General features: G+C 35.4%; 1 protein-coding gene across 1 annotated transcript in view; it reads right to left on the bottom strand.

Moving 5' to 3' along the window:
* The window catches only part of NBEAL1 (neurobeachin like 1), a 187,229-nt gene that overhangs the window by 55,212 nt on the left and 114,237 nt on the right, over positions 1–17,780 (bottom strand). The window contains exons 36-38 of the mRNA XM_032860042.1: positions 13,371–13,497; positions 2,237–2,385; positions 1,278–1,411 (exon numbers count right to left, since the gene is read on the bottom strand). Coding sequence (XP_032715933.1) covers positions 1,278–1,411; positions 2,237–2,385; positions 13,371–13,497 — 410 coding nt within the window. The remainder of the gene's footprint in view (positions 1–1,277; positions 1,412–2,236; positions 2,386–13,370; positions 13,498–17,780) is intronic.

The raw sequence follows: 17,780 nt of genomic DNA on the forward strand, positions 1-17,780 counted from the left end.
GGATTATGGCTTTAACTACTCTACTAGGTTTGGTGAAGTCAAGCTATATATTTTTTTGAAGAAATTACAGGGTATAATGGAATGATCAGCAGATACTGAATCAGAAAATAAGCTGGAGTCCAATTCCAACTCAGTCCTGTCATTTACTAATCATACTCGCAAATCAATTACTTTACTGAGTCTCATTTATACATTAAACATAATAATCTCTACCCTTACAGTTTTCTGAATTCCTCAAGGCTATACAAATAAAGTAATAAAATTCATCTTTGAACTTCAGTTTCCTCACCTATTAAAAAAGGAGTAACAATTTGCCACAGTGAATCTGAAGGTTGCTATAAAGGTTAGAACCATATATAAATGTGCTTTAAAAACTATAAATAAAGTTATACAAATAAATGTACAGTATTCAACAGGAGCATGGTTGGTTTAATTATATGACATAGCTTCCTAATAAATACAAGCTTTGTATATTCCTACTGGGAAATTTTATTTTTAATAAAATAAAAAAATATCCTTTTGTAAAAATACAGAAATGCCCTTTAAACCTCTGAGCAAAATCAGCTGTACATAAACCTGGATCCCACAAATGAACAGAAACTTAGTTACTGACTGTGCTAATCCAGATCATCTCCGAAGCAGATGAAGAAAATGGAACTGAATATTCAAGGATTTTATTAGGAGAGACGCCTGTGACAGAAAATGAAGAGAGAGCTAGGCAAGACAGGAGACCTATCAGAAACTGATGCAAGTGTCACCCAAAGCGAGTAACAGAGGGAAAGAAGGCTGGGGGCAAGCATCCCAAGTAACGTGCTGAAGATAAGTAGCTATAGCGTATCTTGATCCAGATAATCAGGCTTCAAGGGTAATCTCTTAACCACTTACACTATTCCAGAATTTACTCTATTCCCAGAAGAAATACCTGCCTCATTATTATTTAACTGAACTGAACCCAATTTCATAAATCCTATCATATCCTATATATTGCATGTTATTTCACAACTGGATATTGCGTGAGGCACCTATTGGCTGACACCCAGTATTTTACTGATTTATCTACTCATAGATTAAAAACTGAAAACAAGCACCCTAAAAAATACTCAAACATAAATCCCCCCAAAATTAATTTACTCCTTAGCTCCTAAGGCACATGTTTTTTCCTCTAGTATTTTGACTTCACAAATGAGTAGAGTCCAAAGTTTCATTATAGCTCACCAACCAGAAAATTACTTCAAGCTAATACTCTGGGACTTCCAGAAAGGCAGCATCTTACATACCTCTTTTTTGAAATTGAGAAAGTAGTTGGATTGGTCAACATGAAAAATCTCAAGAGCTGACCTCCTTAAATTATAACGCCGCAGGTGAATCTCTCGAACTTGAGAATGAGGCCACTTGAAATCAAAGCCTACTCCTAAAAACAGAAGAAATCTTGTGACCAAGGTACCATATGAAGTTCCTCATGTTATGCAGAAAATATCTCCTAGTTCCTGACAAAAGTAGCACTTAAGGAAAAGGAATTAAATTTCTGTTTCACAGAAATCATTTGTTAAATTTAGTGGATGTTTAAATGGCTTCTTTCATTTACTTTTTTGAGAGAGAGAGAGAGAGAGCGAGAGTGCAACATGCATGCAGGGGGTGGGGGGTTGCAAAAGAATGGGGAGAGAGAGAGAATCTTAAGCAGTCTCCACACCCAGCATGGAAGCGGCTCGGGCTCAATCTCAAAACCCTGAGATCATGACCTAAGTGAAATCAACAGTAGGATGCTTAAGTGACTGAGTCACCCAGGAGCCCGTAAATGGTTTAAAACTTAAAAAAAATTCTATAGCTGTTCCCGTTCCTCCTCATGAGAACAGAGAATAATCCTGATTATTATATCTCAAAAACATGTTTTCCTTTTCTCTTTATGTTGGCATTTTAGATTTAAATATCCTTTTTCTTTTCAAAGGACTAGGTGAGAAACTGATGGAAATAAATGTACAAATAAAATTAAGATTGCATTTTATAAAAACTTTACAGCAATCTCCTTTCATCAAAACCATTAAAAACATTAATAAAAAAGCATTCCTTTTAATACACTGTTGAATAATAAATTGAATCCCATATTGACTTTGTATTTCTCCTTTTAGATGATAGACCACAATTCCAGTCCTATCTTATTATTTTCTTTTCATTAGTATTTGATAAACTGGATACTTAACTATTGAACAACAGAAATTATTCCCCCAGAACTCCTCACCATCTTCTTTTTCAATGCTGCAATCATAGAAGTAAATGTGTTGAGTAGTGATTTCTAATCTGCCAGGAATTACGTCAATTATTGTAATGAGTTCACAGTCTTCTGACAACACCAATTTTTCTTTTTGATCCTGTTCTTCTTTCTCATCACTGTAAAAACAAGTATCAACCAAACAAAAACCACTGAACAATGTATTCTGTGTAAATGGAAAAGAGTATTAAGAAAGCATAATTGCATTACTTAAAAAAATATTTTACTGCATATTAAATTACTGAAATGCTGTCCAAATGTTATTGCCTAATAACACAGTTTCCAAAAAAAAGTTTTACATTTTAATTGTATGTGACCCATTAAAACAAAACATAGTGAATCTTTAAGACTACTGGCAGAGAACAATTCAAACATGCAGCAATTTGGGATTTTAGTTATATTTGGGAGACATGAATTGAGAACATATGAATCTGTGAATAAAGGACTGCATCATTAGTGATGTTTTATAAATAATTATCAGAAGCATTAATTGTAACTGATTCTCAAACTGTAAAATGAGACTTTTCAAGAGTAACTAAATCTAGGTAATGTCCCCTGACCGTGGGACTGGGGAGGATACTACTGCAATACCTTTCTTAGAGTGAAGTCACCTTGTATCAAGAAAACTGCTTCACTTTATTTTTTTGGACAAGATAACTGGGAAGGGGGAGTCTTCTGATGGCTTAGGTGACTTCTGACTGCCAGATAAAGAAATAGGAACTCCTACCACTCACAGAATGCCATTCAAGTAAATCTTGCAAGCCAGGTGTTTCCTGGACCTAGGTATTTCACATCTGCCCCATTTCCAGGATAGCAATGACTAAGTCTAATTTTTTCCCCCCCGTGGAGTTCCAGGAGGAAGTATCCTGGAAGTATCAAGTATCACCAACCTAACTGGTGATATTGCAGCCCATGACTTAAAGCCAAGCTTTAAAAAAAATAAGTAAATAAAAATCAAGAATGTTTTTCCTAAACAGTGAAATTCCAATATTTATAGTGATGAAATAGAGAAATAAGTGACCTAAGAGAGTAAATAATCTGAAGGTTATTTATATTTTATAAAAGAAAGGTTTTGGTTTTTTAGTTTGTAATTAATGAGACTGAATATTCACTGAATTTACTAGTCATTAAAGTGAGAAAATAAAATCCCTATTAAAAGGCTGATTAATAATATACCAAAGATAGCACCCTATATAACTAACCTTACCCAATTCCCTGAAAATTATCAAGGAAATCTTAAAAATTATTAAAATTATATGAACTTATTTATGCTAACAAACTATACTATCGAACCTGGTCAATTTGTAATACTACTAAGTTCCAAAGAAATATATGGCATGTGTAGCTTATAATCCACAAAAAAAGTGATGTTCAGAATAAATTATGTATTTGGGTCTTAACTACTCATTTTTGGCTGAAGGTGAATCTTTACAACAGAAAGTAAAAGGGCAGATATGTAAATCACAAAATTTGAACACATTCCCTAAAGCACACATAATTCTACTGGCAAAGAATGACACTCTTTTGGAACAAGGGGCTTAAATATAATCAACTAAATGATTATTGGTTGACCACCAAGCTATACTAACTAACTAAAAGGCCAGTATTTTTTTTTTAAACAGACTTTTTGTCTAAAAATAAAACAAAGTGAGACAAAAACCCAATGAGTACAGACATCAGTAGCAACATGCAGCAGGTAAGACATACTCCACAGAATTAGTCCAGGAAAATCACTAAACAAAAATATCACCACAATAACCACCATCAAGGAAGGGTACAGGAAACCCAAGTGGTTACAATTTATTATCTAAAATGCACAGATTTCACGAAGATTATGAGACATACAAAGAAAAGGTGAAGTATGGGCTATAAAGACAAAAGCAATAAAAAGAAACTATCTTTGGGGGACCACAGATGTTCAACTTAGTAGACAAAGACTGTAAAGTAGCTATCATAAATACATGAAAACAAGTAACGTAAACTATGTTTAAAGAACTAAAGTGCATTATGGCAACAAAGCCTAGTCAAATAGAGACTGTCAATTAAGAGACAGAAATTACACGTCCACAATAGCCAAATTATGGAAAGAACCTAGATGTCTATCAACAGATGAATGCATAAAGAAGATGTGGTATATATATACAATGGAATACTATGCGGCCATCAAAAGAAATGGAATCTTGCCATTTGCACCGACATGGATGGAACTAGAGGGTATTATGCTTAGCAAAATAAGCCAATTGGAGAACGACAACTATCATATGATCTCCCTGATATGAGGAAGTGGAGATGCAACGTGGGGAATTTGGGGAGTAGGAAAAGAATAAATGAAACAAGATGGGATTGGGAGGGAGACAAACCATAAGAGACTCTTAATGTCACAAAACAAACTGAGGGTTGCCAGGGGGAGAGGGGTAGGGAGAGGGTGGTGGGGTTATGGACATTAGGGAGGGTATGTGCTATGATGAGTGCTGTGAAGTGTTAAACATGGCGATTCACACACCTGTACCCCTGGGGCTAATAATACATTATATGTTTATAAAAAAATAAAAAAATTATAAAAAAAGAGACAAATTACATACATATCTGTAAAAGAAAGGACCACATGGAAAACTGTCCAATCAAAAAGCATAACTAAATGAAAAATTCACCAGAAGGACACAATAGCATATTTGAACTTGCAGAAGGCAGACCCAAGACTCTTGAAGACAGTTCAAAACAAATTGTCCAATCTGAAGCACACAAAGAAAAAAAAAAGCAGGATGAAAACACCTCAAAGCGTTATTACCATCATGGGGGAAAAAAAAAATGTGTGTAAAGGAACGCCCAGAAGGAGAAGACAGAGGAAAAAGGGCGAAACATATATTTGAAGAAATAATGCCTGACAACTTCCTAAATAACAATAACAGTAACCACAATAATCATAGCAGTAGTAATAGTAATAATAGTCTACACATCCAGGAAGATCTCATGAATATCCAAAGATATCATGGACATAAAGCCAAGGTGTTGAAAGGTAAGGACAAAAAAACACAACAAAAAAACACTAAAAGGTAGTGGGATGACATATTCAAAATGCTGAAAGGAAAAAAAAAACAAACTTGTCCACTAAGAACTGTATATCCAACAAAACTATCCTTTAAAAAAAGAAAGTAATTGCTGTGAAGTGTGTAAACCTGGAGATTCACAGACCTGTACCCCTGGGGGGGAAAAAAAAATATATATATATATGTTTATAAAAAATAAAATTTAAAAAAAAAAAGAAAGTAATGGTTCTCAGACAACTGGATAATCACATAAAAAAGAATGAACGTGGACTCCCATGTTATACCACATACAAAAATTAACTAAAAATGGATCAAAGACCTAAATGTAATAGACAATATATAAAACTCTTAGAAAATGTAAAACTTCTGCACATCAATAAAATGAAGGAAAACACATTCAATGGGAGAACATTTTTTAATTCATACATCTGATAGGACACTTATTCCTAAAATAAAGAACTATTATAACTTAATAATTAAAAGATACCCCAATTAAAAAGTGAGCAAAGGATCTGCATAAATATTTGTCCAAAAAAGATATATAAATAGTAAATAAATACATGAAAAGATGCTTGGCATCATCAGTGATTAGGAAAATGCAAATTAAAATTACAAGGTACCATTTCAAATCATATAGGATAGTATAATAAGTAAACATATAAAAGAACAAACATTGGGGTAGATGTGGAGAAATTTAAATCCCCATACATTACTTGGGGGAATGTTAAACAGTATAGTCATTGTGGAAATAATTCTATAATTCCTTAAATAAACATAGAATTACTATATGACTAACAAATTCATTCCTAGGTATATACCCAATAAAAGTGAAAATGTATGTTGACACAAAGATTTGTACATGAATACTCATGAAGTATTATTTTTAATAGCCAAAAAGTAGAAATAACTATAAGTTCATCAATTGATGAATAAACAAAATTGGTATAGCCATATGATGGAATATTATTCAACCAAAAAGGAATGAAGTACAGTTCCATGCTCCTCTATGAATGAACCTTGAATCATTATCTTGAATGAAATGAGATGGACACAAAAGCACACATATTTTAAGAAATAAATTAAATGTTGAAAACAGGCAAATCCAATAGAGACAGAAAGCAGATTAGTAGTTTCCAGGGGATGTACAAAGGGGAAAATTAGGAGTGACTATTGAAAAGTACAAGATTTCCTTTCAGACTGATGGAAATGTTCTGGAATTAGTGGTAATGTTCACACTGTGAATATACTAAAACCTGCGGAACAGTACACTTTAACCTAGTAAATTTTATATACGAATCTTAATTTTCAAAAAATAGAACTCTAGTTTTTAAGAAGAAGCCAAAAATGGAGGCAAAAATAAAGACTTCCACAGATAACAAAGACTGAGAGAATATGTGGCTATCAGACCTTCCTTATAAGAAAACACCACAAATCCTTCAGGCTGAAGGGAGATGACACTAGATGTACTCTGAATGTGCACAAAGAAACAAAGTATATAAGCATGGCAATTATTTTCCTTTAACTAATTTAGAGAAATGCCCAAAACAGTAACTATTAAACTGTATTGTTGGGAGAGGAGTCCAAGATGGCAGAGGAGTAGCAGTACTTGTTTAGTCTGGTCCCGCGAATTCAGCTAGACAGCTACCAAATCATTCTGAACACTTGTGAACTCAACCAGAGATCTAAGAGAATTGCTGCAATTCTACAAATAGAAAAGTGATCACTTTCTGTAAGAATGACAAGATGGAAAAACTCACCTCAAAAAAGAGAACAAGAGGCAGTAATGACTGCCAGGGACCTAATCAGTATGGATATGAGTAAGATGTCAGAACTAGAGCTCAGAATAATGATTATAAAGATACAAGATATGCTTGAAAAGAGCACAGAAGACACTAGAAAATCCCTTTCTGAAAAAATGAAAGAATTAAATATAACCAAGTTGAAATTAAAAAGGCTATTAATGAGATACAATAAAAAATGGAGGCTCTAACTACTAGGATAAATGAGACAGAAGGGAGAATTAGTGATACAGAAGACAAAATGATGGAGAGAAGCTGAGAAAAAGAGAGATAAAAAACTACTTGATCACAGAGGAGAATTTGAGAGATAAGTGATAAAGCAAAACAATATTAGAATAATAGGGATCCCAGAAGAAGACAAAAGATGGGGGGGGGGCACAAGGTATATTGGAACAAATTATAGTGGAGAACGTCCCTATCTGGGGAAGGAAACAGACATTGAACTCCAGGAGGCACAGAGAATCCCCCTTCTAAATCAATAAAAATAGGTCCACATCTGAACATATAGTAGTGTAGCTTGCAAAACTCAGAGACAAAAAGGAAACCCTGAAAGCAGCTCGGGACAAAAGGTCCGTAAACTACAAGGGTAGAGTGCTGGGTGTTATACACAACTATTGAATCACTGAACACTATGTCAAAAACTAATGGTGTACTATCCAGTGGCTAATCGAACATAATTAAAAAAATGATAAGTCCAAATAAATTAAAATTTTATTAAAAAAAAAAAAACCTACAATGGCAGAAACATTAGACTGTCAGCAGTCCTATCCACAGAGACCTGGCAGGCCAGAAAGGACTGGCATGATATATTCAGGGTGCTAAAGGAGAAAAATACAGACCTTCCTTATAAGAAATCCAAGAATACTTTGTCCGACAAGGCTATCATTCAAAATAGAAGGAGATAAAAAACTTCCAGGACGAACAGAAACTAAACCAGCCCTGCAACAAATATTAAAGTGGATCCTTTAAGAGAAAAGAGACCCCAAAAGTAACACAGACCAGAAACAGAGACAATATACAGGAAACACTGACTGTACAGGTAATACAATGGCACTAAATTCCTATCTTTCAATAGTTACTCTCAATGTAAATAGGCTAAATGCTTCCTGTCAAAAGACACAGGGTATCAAATTGGATAAAAAAGCAAGACCCAATGAAATCTTGCCATTTGCAACAACGTGGATGGAACTAGAGGGTATCATGCTTAGCGAAATAAGTCAATCGGAGAAAGACAACTATCATATGATCTCCCTGATATGAGGGAGAAGAGATGCAACATGGTGGGTTAAGGGGGTAGGAGAAGAGTAAATGAACAAGATGGGATTGGGAGGGAGACAAACCATAAGTGACTCTTATTCTCACAAAACAAACTGAGGGTTGCTGGGGGGAGGGGGGTTAGGAGAGGGAAGTGGGGTTATGGACATTGGGGAGGGTATGTGCTATGGTGAGTGCTGTGAAGTGTGTAAACCTGGCAATTCACAGACCTGTACCCCTGTGGATAAAAATATATTATATGTTTATAAAAAATTTAAAAAATTAAAAAAAAAAAAAAAGCAAGACCCATCAATATGCTATCTGCAAGAGACTCATTTTAGACCCAAAGAAACCCCCAGACTGAAAGTGCGGGGTGGAAAACCATTTATCATGCTAATGGACATCAAAAGAAAGCTGGGGAAGCAATCCTTGTACCAGACAAATTAGATTTTAACCCAAAGACTGTACTAAGTGGTGAGGAAGGACACTGTATCATAATTAAAGGGTCTGTTTAACAAGAAGATCTAATAATTGTAAATACTTACGCCCCTAACATGGGAGCAGACAATTATGTAAGCCAATTAATAACAAAATTAAAGAATACAATAATAGTGAGGGACTAACTTACAGCAAGTACTTACTTACTTACCGCAAGGGACAAGCAATCCTTGTCTAAGCAGAAGATCAACAAGGAAAGAAGGACTTTATATGACATATTGGACCAGATGGACTTCACAGATATATTCAGAGTATTCCATCCTAAAGAACAGAATACACATCTTCTCGAGTGCACACGGAACATTCTCCAGAAAAAACCACACACTGGGTCACAAATCAGGTCTCAACTGGTACCAAAAGACTGAGATTATTCCCTGCACACTTTCAGACCACAATGCTTTGAAACTTCAACTCAATTACAAGAGGAAATTTGGAAAGAACTCAAATACATGGAGGCTAAAGAGCATCCTACTAAACAATGAATGGATCAGCCAGAAAATTAAAGAATTTTAAAAATTCATGGAAACAAATGAAAATGAAAACACAACTGTTCAAAATCTTTGGGATGCAGCAAAGGCAGTCCTAAGAGGGAAGTACAGAGCAGTACAAGCTTTTCTTAAGAAACAAGAAAGGTCTCAAATACACAACCTAACTTATACCTGTAGGAGCTGGAGAAAGAAGAGCAAATAAAGCCTAAACCCATCAGGAGAAGAAAATAAAGATTAGAGCTGAAATCAATGAAAAGAACCGTATACCAGATCTACGAAACTAGGAGCTGGTTCTTTGAAAGAATTAATAAGACCGATAACCCCCTGGCCAGACTTATCAAAAAGAGACGAGACAGGACCCAGATAAATAAAATCATGAATGAAAAATGAGAGAGCACAACCAACAACAAAGACAATTAAAAGAATATACTATGAGCAACTGTATGCCAACAAATTAGACAATCTGGAAAAAATGGATGCATCCCTAGAGATGTAAACTACCAAAACTGAAACTGGAAGAAACAGAAAACCTAAACAGACCCATAACCAGAAAGGAAATTGAAGGAGTAATCAAAAATCTCCCAACAAAAAAGAGCCCAGGGCCAGATGGCTTCCTACGGGAGTCCTACAAAACATTTAAAGAAAAATTAATACCTATTCCTCTGAAGACATGAAACATACAAATGGAAGGAAAACTTCCAAACTCTTTCTACGAGGGCAATATTACCTTGATCCCAAGGTCAGACAAAGACCCTGACAAAAAGGACAATTATAAACCAATATCCCTGATGAACACAGAATTCTCAGCAACATACTAGCCAATAGGATCCAAAAGCACATTAAAAGGATTATTCACCATGACCAAGCGGGACTTACTCCTGGGCTGCAAGGGTGGTTCAACATCCACAAATCAATGTGATACACTACATTAATAAAAGAAAGGACAAGAACCATATGATCCTCTCAAATGATGCAGAAAAAGAAATCTGACAAAGTACAGTATCCTTTCTTGACTAAAACTCTTCACAGTATCAGGAGAGAGTAAACATACCTCAAGATCATAAAATCCATGTAAGAAAAGCCTACAGCAAATGTCATTCTTAATGGGGAAAACCTGACAGCTTTTCTCTAAGGTCAGAAACATGACTGGAATGTCCACTACCACCACTGTTCAACATAGTATTAGATGTCCTAGCTTTAGCAATCAGACAACAAAAAGAAATAAAAGGCATCCAAACTGGCAAAGAAGTCAAACTCTCACCCTTCGCAGATGACAAACTCTCAGTCTTCCACTCTGTGTGGAAAACCCAGAAGACTCCACCCCAAAATTGTTAGATCTCATGCAGGAATTCAACAAATTGGCAGGATATAAAATCAATGCACAGAAATCAATTGCATTTCTATAGACTAATAATGAAACAGAAGAAAGAGAAATTAAGGAGTCAGTCCCATTTACAATTGCACCCAAAATCATAAGATACCTAGGAATAAACCTCACCAAAGAGTAAAGGAATCTGTACTCAGAGAACTATAAAGTAGTCATGAAATTGAGGAAGACACAAAGAAATGGAAAAAATTCCATGCTCATGGATTGGAGGAAAAAATATTAAAATGTTTATGCCACCTATATATTCAAGGTGCCTATCAAAATACCATCAACTTTTTTCACAGAGGTGGAACAAATGATTCTAAAATTTGTATGGAATCAGAAAAGACCCCAAATAGCCAAAGGAAGGTTGAAAAAGAAAAAAAAGCTGGTGACCTCACAATTCCAACTTCAAGCTCTATTACAGAGCTGTAGTCATTAAGACAATATGGTACTGGCACAAAAACAGACACATAGATCAGTGGAATAGAAGAGAGAACCCAGAAATGGACCCTCAACTCTACGGTCAACTAATCTTTAACAAAGTAGGAAAGAATATCCAATGGAAAAAAGTCTGTTCAACAAATGGTGTTGGAAAATTGGACAGCCATATGCAGAAGAATGAAACTGGGTCACTTTCTTACACAATAAATAGAAATAAATTAAAAATGGAAGAAAGACCTAAATGTAAGACAGGAATCCATGAGAATCCTAGAGGAAAACACAGGCAGCAACCTCTGTGACCTAGACAGGTCTCCAAAGGGAAGGGGAATAAAGGCAAAAATGAAAATTAGGATTTCATCAAGATAAAAAACTTTTGCCAGCAAAGGGAACAAAATCCAAAGACAACCAACAGAATGGGAGAAGATATTTGCAAATGTCTTATCAGATAAACGTATTTATCAGATAAAGGGCTACTATCAAAAATCTGTAAAGAACTTACCAAACTCAACACCCAAAGAACTAGTCAAATCAAGAAATGGGCAGAAGACACGAACAGATATTTCTCCAAAGAAGACATACAAAAGGCCAACAGACCCATGAAAAAATGCTCCACATCACTTGCCATCAGGGAAATACAAATCAAAACCACAATGAGATACCACCTCACACCAGTCAGAATGGCTCAAATTAACAAGTCAGGAAACAACGGATGTTGGCAGGGATGTGGAGAAAAGGGAACCCTCTGACACTTCATGGGAATGCAAGCTGGTACAGTCACTCTGGAAAACTGTATGGAGGTTCCTCAAAAAGCTGAAAATGGAGCTACCCTACAACCCAGCAACTGCACTAGGTATTTACCCCAATGATATAAATGTAGTGACCTGAAGGGGCACCTGCACCCCATGTTTATAGCAGCAATGTCCTCAATAGCCAAACTAATAAGAACCCAAATGTTCAACAACTGATGAGTGGATAAAGAAGATGTGGTGTATAGATAGAGAATGGAATAGTACTCAGCCATCAAGAAATGAAATCTTGCTATTTGTGACGATGTGGATAGAACTAGAAGGTATTATGCTAAGTGAAGTAAGTAAATCAGAGAAAGACAACGTATGATCTCACTCATATGTGGAATTTAAGAAACTAAATAGAGGATCATGGGGGAAGGGAGGGAAAAGTAAAACAAGACAATCAGAGAGGGAGACAAACTGTAAGACTCTTAATTATAGGAAACAAACGGAGGGTTGCTGGAGGGGAGGTGAAGGGGGGGATGGTGCAACTAGGTGATGGGCCATTAAGGAGAGCATGTGATGGAATGAGCACTGTGTATTATATAAGACTGATAGATCACTGAACTCTACCTCGAAACTAATAATATGCTATATGTTAATTAATTGAATTTAAATTTAAAAATATAGTAAAAAATAAACTGTATTATTGGGGTTAAAACATATGAAAGCCTAGGGGCGCCTGGGTGGCTCAGTGGGTTAAGCCGCTGCCTTCGGCTCAGGTCATGATCTCAGGGTCCTGGGATTGAGTCCCGCATCGGGCTCTCTGCTCAGCAGGGAGCCTGCTTCCCTCTCTCTCTCTCTCTCTCTCTGCCTGCTTCTCTGTCCACTTGTGATCTCTCTCTGTCAAATAAATAAATAAAATCTTTAAAAAAAAATATGAAAGCCTATATTGATGACAATAATAACACAAAGGAGAGTTAAGGAAATTAATATATTTTCTGTTAATACTGATAGACACTTAACAGCTGACACAGCAGTAACAGATCGATGCTGGAAATACAGTTGACCTTCAATAATGCAGGGGTTAGTGGCACTGAACCCCGTGTAGTCAAAAATCCATGAATAAATCTGACTCCCTAAAAATTTAACTTTTGATTGCCTACTGTTGACCAGAAGCCTTACCAATAATATACACAGTCAATAATACATATTGAATTCTTATAATAAAGTAAGCTAGAGAAAAGAAAATGTTTTTAAGTAAATTACTCAGAAAATACATTTATAGTACTATACTGAATTAAATTGCAAATATACAGTATTTACTGAAAAAAATTGTATATATGTGGACCCATGCAGTTCAAACTTTTATTATTCAGGGTCAATGTACTTAGGATTATAAGCAAATATCTTCCACAATTTTATAGGCCCATTTTTCAGAACAAAATAATTTTTAATTCTTTCAAATACTTATACATACGTATTTACTCTGGCTGTTAAGTCGTCTTCAGGAAGGTCTAATTTATCCTCCTCCATATTGCTAACTTTTACTTGTTTCACTACTTCCAAAAGCAATGAATCACTGGAAGGCTGTGAGTGTTGGATACCTGTTTAAATAAATACAACATATCCATTAAACACAGTAAAAAAAAATCTTATTACAGGCCTTCTATAATTCCTGACTATTAATTACATAATAATAATAATGTGTATTTTAAGTAAAGGAGAAGGGCAGGGGAATTGGGTGAAGGAGTCAAAAGGTATAAACTTCCAGTTGTAAGATAATAAAGTATTGGGCATATAATGGGCATAAGGACCAGTTAACAATGCTATATGGCATAGCTGAAAGTTGCTACAAGAGATCCTAAAAGGTCTCATCATAAGGAAAAAAAATTTTGTAATGATGTGATAGATGTTAAGTGTATACTGCTCTGATCATTTTGCAATATGTGCATATCTCAAGTCATTACACTCTACACCTTACACAGTACTGTATGTCAATTATATCTTAATAAAACTGGAAAAAAACTAAGAAGGACTTAACATTTTCTAAGATAAAAAAGCAATGTACTGGGTCCCTGGGTGACTCAGTTGGTTATGCGTCGGCTCTTGGTTTAGGCTCAGGTGGGGTTGTGGGATTGAGCACTGTGTGGGGCTCTGTGCCCAGAGGTGAGTATACTTGGGATTCTCTCTCTCTCCCTCTGCTCCTCAAACCTCTGCCCCCGCCCCTGTACTCATGAACTCTCTCTCAAATAAATCTTTATTTTTTTAAGATTTTATTTATTTTTTTTGACAGAGACACAGCGAGAGAGGGAACACAAGCAAGGGGAGTGGGAGAGGGAGAAGCAGGCTTCCTGCCAAGCAGGGAGCCCAATGCAGGGCTTGATCCCAGGACCCTGGGATCACGACCCTAGCCGAAGACAGCTGCCCAATGACTGAGCCACCTAGGCACCCCTCTCTTAAATAAATCTTAGGGGAAAACCTCAGTTTACTACAGAAAAGTTTTTATACATGATTTAGAGTAATCTAGGTTATTTGTGATCTTAAAAACTATTACATGTATAATAAAAGGAATAAATGTTTTAAAAATATGTTATCTATTTTAATGATGGTATTATTTATATTTCAACATGGGCCAAGTAATCTCTTTAGTTCTAAAGTATGCCAATAAGTCACAGAAAGAATTATTCTCACTGTATTAACTCAATAGAACTATCCTTACTTTGTATTTGTACTAAGGAAACATTAAGAAAGAAGATGACAAATTATCTTTAATTGGAAGAGAATACATAACCCAAGAGCTAAAGTTTTTTTTTTTTTTTTTCTGGTGCACATGAAATTTAATAAGTAATTCTGGATACAAATATATGCAATAAATGTAATACATTTTATAAACTATACATTTTATAAGAAGGCAGGGCTAGTATAATGGGATGAATGAAGGCTGTGAAGTGGTAAACTTAAATTCAGATTCTGTTCTACCACTTATTAACCAGGTGACTCCTCTGAATCTGCTTTCTTAACTGTGAAATGGGGATACATCACATCACAGTGAGTATAAGAAAAACGGCAGCTATCATTATTATACATCCACTTCTCAAGTAACATAAGTACTTGAGTAACATAAGAATAGTAATAACCTGAGTAACATAAGAATATGTTCTTATGTTACATAAGAGTAACATAAGAATAGTAATAAAAATAACTGCTGCATAATTTATAGGTAGGACTGGGAAAAATTTATGTATGTAACTATGAATAAAGATATTTCAGTTGTGGGAAATAAAAATAATTCATACTAGTGAAGCCTTGTTAAGATTCTCTCTGTTCCTCTGCCCTTCCACCCCTCCCTTATGAAAAAGAAGAAAACAAAACAAAACAAAAAAACCCTAAGTAACAAAACATTATAAAGATGACAAATCCTCCCTTAGTTTTTCAAATGGTATCATTGCTCAGACATAAAAATGAGTCAACATAATGTACAAAGGCATTTTGTACATTTTACATCTATGTAAATCTGCTTTGATCACACCTTTGCTTATACCTAGGGAGGTACTGCTCACACTTTTCCTAGAACAATTTACTATTTTTATTGAACATGTTTCTTCATGTAGCCTAATTTATTTTGTATGCCAAAATTTATTGTTAAACACTTAATTAAACAAAGCACATGAGAATATGCAATGAAAACTGAAAATAAGGAATCTAGATAATCCGACACAAATAGAAAACAGACTTTATGTAGATGAATGACATTACTACATTAAGGGTTTAAGTTCAAAATTTGATAAGATTGGTGAATGAGGGGCACCTGGGTGGCTCAGTGGGTTAAAGCCTCTGCCTTTGGCTCAGGTCATGATCCCAGGGTCCTGGGTTGGAGCCCCAGGGCAAGCTCCCTGTTCACTGGGGAGCCTACTCCTCCCCCCAGCTTGTGCTCTCCGCCTCTCAATTTTTTTTTTTTTTAAAGGAAGATTGGTGAATAAAATGAGGATGGAAAACATGTCAGGCTAAGAGGCCAGCTGGGAAACTACTGTTAATTTTAGGAAAAGGTAGCACTAAGCTAAGCCATGGCAACAGCAAAGGGAATGAAAATAAGAAAAAACATTCAAAAGATGTGTAAGGGAGAATTAACAGGACATTATACCTATTATGTGTAGGGGATTAGGAGGGATAAGGATAGATTCATGGTTAATATTAATGATTCTGAGAAACTAATAGATGGAGAAAATAAAACTACAACCAAGATACAAGAAAAGCAGAGTCTAGGGTGAGGGGTAGACAAATGAGCAAGATAACGAATTCAGTTTCAGAACTTTTATATGGAGGTGTCTGTGGAAGAGGTATCCCAACAGGCAGACATGCAATTGGAAACCTTGGTCTAAAGTTCAAAAGGCAGGTAAGAATTAGAAATACAGGTGAGAAAGCATCATTTCATATACACTGGTAAGGTCATGAAATCACCACTTCACAGAAAGCGTAAGTAAAAGGCAAAATGGTATGGATCAGGGAACATAATCATTTAAAAGGTGACCAAGAAAAGAAGACTAAAAATTGGTAAAAAAAACAAAGAAACAAAAAAAGTTGGAGGTTAAGCACCAGCGCTAGAAAAAAATATATACTTATACAGGAGGATTACTACCTAAGTTCAGAGATAATAGAAACGGTGTAAGGACTAAAAATACGTTGTTGCAAATACTCAGGAAAGAGTATTTCTAATGAAGAAGTAAGAGCAAAAAAATTTCTCTAAAACCCAAACCAAACCAAAACAAACAAAAAAACAAACAAAACCATTTTTTTCTCTAAAACCAAATATTTTTTTCAAAAAATATTTTATTTATTTGTCTGACAGAGAGAGAGAGAGAGATCACAACTCAGCAGAGAGGCAGGCAGAGGGGGGTGGGGGAAGCAGGCTCCCTGCTGAGCAGAGAGCCTGATGTGGGGCTTGATTCCAGGACCCTGAGACTATGCGCTGAGCCAAAGGCAGAGGCTTAAGCCACTAAGCTACCCACCCAGGCGCCCCACTAACTATTTAAATCCCATAATTTGTAGGTGGTTGTGCTCCAAAAGATACTTTACAAATCACTTGTTTAATTCACAATGAATTTCTCATCAAAAATGTTACAGATAATAGTTAATTTTGTAGTTTAGCCCACAATGTAAAAACTATTCTGCACATTTGCAATGGGATGCTTGCAAAGCAGTACTGGGGTATGTTAAACAAAACAAAATAAGAAAATATTTTTAAAATACTATGAATTCTGGCAGCTGATGAAAATACGTACAGACAAAAATAAGGAGCAGGTAGAACATTTTACAATTACTTCTGAAGGATACTTCGGAAACTTTAAAGAGCTTTAGAGATTGATAACACTACGAATTTTTGTTTCTTCTGTACTATCTTTTTGTCACTATTATACTTGGGGTATATTTGAAAATTAGGTAAGGAGAAAAACTGAGAAATGAATAAAAGAAAGAACACGAGTTTTCCTAGATTTATTTAAAACCAAGAAGAAGGGACATAAAATTGTATCTGTGTACCAGTATAAAGGGGTGAGGAGAGGAAGAGGAACAGGAAATTTCCTGGGAGGAATTTCTTCACAAAAAAAGAAGAAAACAATAGGGGACACTATTCTTTAAGAATTACTAGATTCAAGTCATTCACCAAAGATATTTGCTGAGTGATAAGTGTAGTAAAATTTCAAGGAGTAGAGAAAGTATAATTGTCTCAAGATACGTACAGGGAGAACAAGCTGTAAGCAAGTGACTTCATATATAAGATACTCTTAGAGTTTCTTTCATGGGTAGGGTAGGGCCATTATTTTGCATTAAAGGAAATGAGTTACTGCATCTGATTTTTTTTAGGATGTAAGACTGTAAATGCCAGGCATCA

This window comes from Lontra canadensis, unplaced genomic scaffold (genome assembly GCF_010015895.1).
Source record: "Lontra canadensis isolate GAN:19392208 unplaced genomic scaffold, GSC_riverotter_1.0 scaffold18, whole genome shotgun sequence".
Taxonomy (NCBI): domain Eukaryota; kingdom Metazoa; phylum Chordata; class Mammalia; order Carnivora; family Mustelidae; genus Lontra; species Lontra canadensis.